The sequence below is a fragment of the Triticum urartu genome, chromosome 4A (assembly GCF_056163025.1).
Source record: "Triticum urartu cultivar PI428250 chromosome 4A, HENAU_Tu73, whole genome shotgun sequence".
Taxonomy (NCBI): Eukaryota; Viridiplantae; Streptophyta; class Magnoliopsida; order Poales; family Poaceae; genus Triticum; species Triticum urartu.
The window spans coordinates 109,486,986-109,490,099 of NC_141876.1; the positions used below are offsets into that span (position 1 = coordinate 109,486,986).

At 50.1% G+C, this 3,114-nt stretch overlaps 1 protein-coding gene across 1 annotated transcript; it reads right to left on the reverse strand.

Annotated features, from left to right (window-relative positions):
* Positions 1–1,486: 1,486 nt before the first annotated feature.
* LOC147975019 (E3 ubiquitin-protein ligase SINA-like 10) lies at positions 1,487–2,399 on the reverse strand. Its single transcript, XM_087519590.1, has 2 exons — positions 2,334–2,399; positions 1,487–2,182 (listed from the first exon to the last, which is right to left on the reverse strand). Exons 1-2 carry the CDS (start codon positions 2,397–2,399, stop codon positions 1,487–1,489), a joined length of 762 nt encoding a protein of 253 aa, XP_087375716.1.
* Positions 2,400–3,114: the final 715 nt, after the last annotated feature.

Below are 3,114 nucleotides of genomic sequence, written 5' to 3' on the forward strand. Positions count from 1 at the left end.
ATAACAAAAAAGAGGGAATATTACCGAGCGCTCCTATTTGTAACAGGATATGAGCCAGAATTAAGCGAGAATTGTGGCGAGTGTTCTATGCAATCAACTTCCATTATCACATGCGAGAACCCTCGAATAGAACCAAATGTGTTGAAGATTGCTTTATCACATTTTTAAAATATAATAAGAGTGCAGACGCTCCTCCATCCGGTTCCTAGTACTAGTATAGTACATACCTCTATAGACTATAGTAGTACTAGTACTAGTACTAGTAAACTTTGCGCTTGGCTCTTCGCCTCTTCGGGAAGTGCAACAGTAATAGTACTAGTATAGTGTATGCTTCTGGCATTCTAACACCGAATTAACTGTTGCACGTCCACCGCCTGAGCGAAGGAGAGCTTGCATTAGTCAAAAGTTTCTCCTTGTCCTGCGAGCCACCGCGCGCAAGCTTCTCCCGTCCTGCAAGCTTCTCCTCGTTCGACAAGTTGACGGGACACAGCAAAGTAATGCTAGTCCATACTGCCTCCTCTCCGTTTAATATGGCGTAATTTCAAACGAGATAAATACACTGTCTGTCACTGTATATTTGTAATAATACGGTCAGTGGACTTCATAATACGCTCATTGCGCTCAATATATACATTTTCTGGTGTTTATACAGTCACTAGCTCACCCTGGCTGAGTATGTGTGTGCATGCACGTGTAGGTTGAGCACTTGAGCGTGACCGTGTGTGTTCCGTCGTGTGCTCGGACATGCATGCATTAGGGCGTCATGCGCATTTTTGCGTCCATGTGTATGTGTGTCTGTTTCATACACGTAGGGGGAGTACATGTAGGGGCCACTAAAGGAGCAGTCAAATCACATAGTAAGTTAGTCGGAAGAAGAAACCATCATTTCACTCTTCATTGACATGTACGCAATATAAAATGGTTGATATGGAGAGAAAAAGAAAACCATTATGTATACACTTGCAGGAGCCTAATCTACAAGCCTGCTTGCTTGGGTTGCTCTCTTCACAAGCATAGAACGACGGTGGCCACACCGCTGGTCACATATCCGGCCTGATCCCGCAGCTGGGGGAAGGGAACAATGTTCTGTGTAGACGTGGTCGACATCGGCGAGGGAGAAAATCCACAGTCGGTGTCCCAATCGGGGGTCACCGCGGTATGGGCCGATGCCGCGTCCCAACCGCCCTTCTAGCTACAGCCCGACGTCCGTTTCGAAAATATTAGTGCATGCCAACAAAAATTATACTAGTATCGTTGTTCCGTTTCGAAAAAAAGTATATAAGCTGTTACTTCTTACCCAAAGGATCTTTATATCCAACAGACACAAAATATCCATTCGACTGTTCGAAACTACTTTCACTGCTGATCTGATGTCGAGGTAATTGCTGCATCGCCACCAAAACCCACCATCTGTTAAGGTAAAGTAGACCGAGCTAACCCCTATATTAGCATGTTACTAAGATAAAAGAAGGCACTGTAGAATCATTTAGGATGTGATCTTGTCAATCTGAATGTGGAGGGACACCAGCTTAGCCCCGGCCAGCAGCTTGGGCGGAACTATGAAGTAGGTCAGCTCCTGCACTGCGACGTCGCCGGGATCCCTGCTGCTTTTCACCTCCATTTCCACCTTGACGGCGTCGGTCCTGCCTTTGGGCTCCCCCGGCGGGCCGTTCACCCACAGCTTGGACATGTATTGCGGCAGTGGGTACACCCCTGCTCTGATGCAGACAACCGACACAGCGATAGGCGCGCTAATGTTGAGCACGTCACCGACCAAGAAAAATGCACGGCCGTCCTCCTCCGCGAACAGCAAGAGCCGTGGCTCTGACAGTGGCACTTGCAGCTGGAGCGCCTTGTCGTACTGGATCCTGTGCACGGGCATGGGATGCATGGTGCTGATGTGGTGGGAGAGCAGCGGCGGCGGGCCTTTGTAGCCGCAGACGGGCACGGGGCATTTGCAGGGCTCGAGCGGACACACGCTCTGGTGATCGGCGAGCTTGTGGTAAGTGACGTAGAGCCCACAGCCTTCGTGCGGGCACTCCACCCTCACCGAGGAGAGGACAACGTCCACCACCATGTTCCGCACGTCGAAGCCACAGCTGCGCTCGCACTTCTGGCACTGCCGCTGGTTCCCGAGGCGCTCGACGCGGCAGTCCGTGCAAGCCAGGTGCCCTCCCTTGCACTACACAAATCAATCGAGCAACACATCAATCAAGAAACCCGCACCTTGCTCGATCAGCCGAACGGACGAGGTGTATTCGAACCTCATACACTGGAGGCTTCAAGGGGCGGAGGCACAAGGGATAGTTGAGCAAGGTGAGGTCCAACGAGACCATAGAGAGCTCCATCGTCGGGTCCTGTTCCGTCTGCATGATCTCGCCCTCCTCGTGCACAACCATCTCTCGCTTTATTAGGGCCGGGGAATTACAAAGATTTACCGTCACATATTCATACTACTTCAAGGTGCATTAAATCAGCACATGCAAGTATCAAAAGGAGAGTCACGGCATGCATGCCTGTGTTGTAATTAATGCATCGGTAAACGTGTAAATTATTGAAATATATCAAGTGCAGTGCTTTGATGTGTCGCGTCAACTCGTACAAGACCGAGAAGTTTGATTACTACAACGCCCTCTCGCCTTAACCGCACCTGCCTTTGGCTGCATGACAGGTGGGCCACCGACCTGTTGGGCCCACCTATCATGGACGCAAAGGCAGGAGCAGTAAGTCAATGAAGCTGCGTCCCTCCCTCGCCCATGAGCGTGGTGGCTGGCAGGACTAGGAGAAGCTTTTTCGTTCGCTACACGCTCCCCCCCCCCCTACGCGGTGGACATGCATCAGTTCAATCGGTGTCAGATGGCCAGAAGCATACTGTAGTACTCCTCCACTATAGTAGTACTCCCGAAGAGGCGAAGAGCCAAGAGCAGCCCGGACGCTCGTGTGACAATTTCATATGTAGAGTAGTCTAGGATAGCGTGTACCATGCCTGTAAGCTTAAAATCGCTGGGGTTGGCTCCATGCTATATTTGTTTGATTAAATTTATCTTCTGGCCCTACCTGTCATCTTGGTGATTCTAGTTTGCACGCTCATCTGGTCAAGACAGGAATATATAT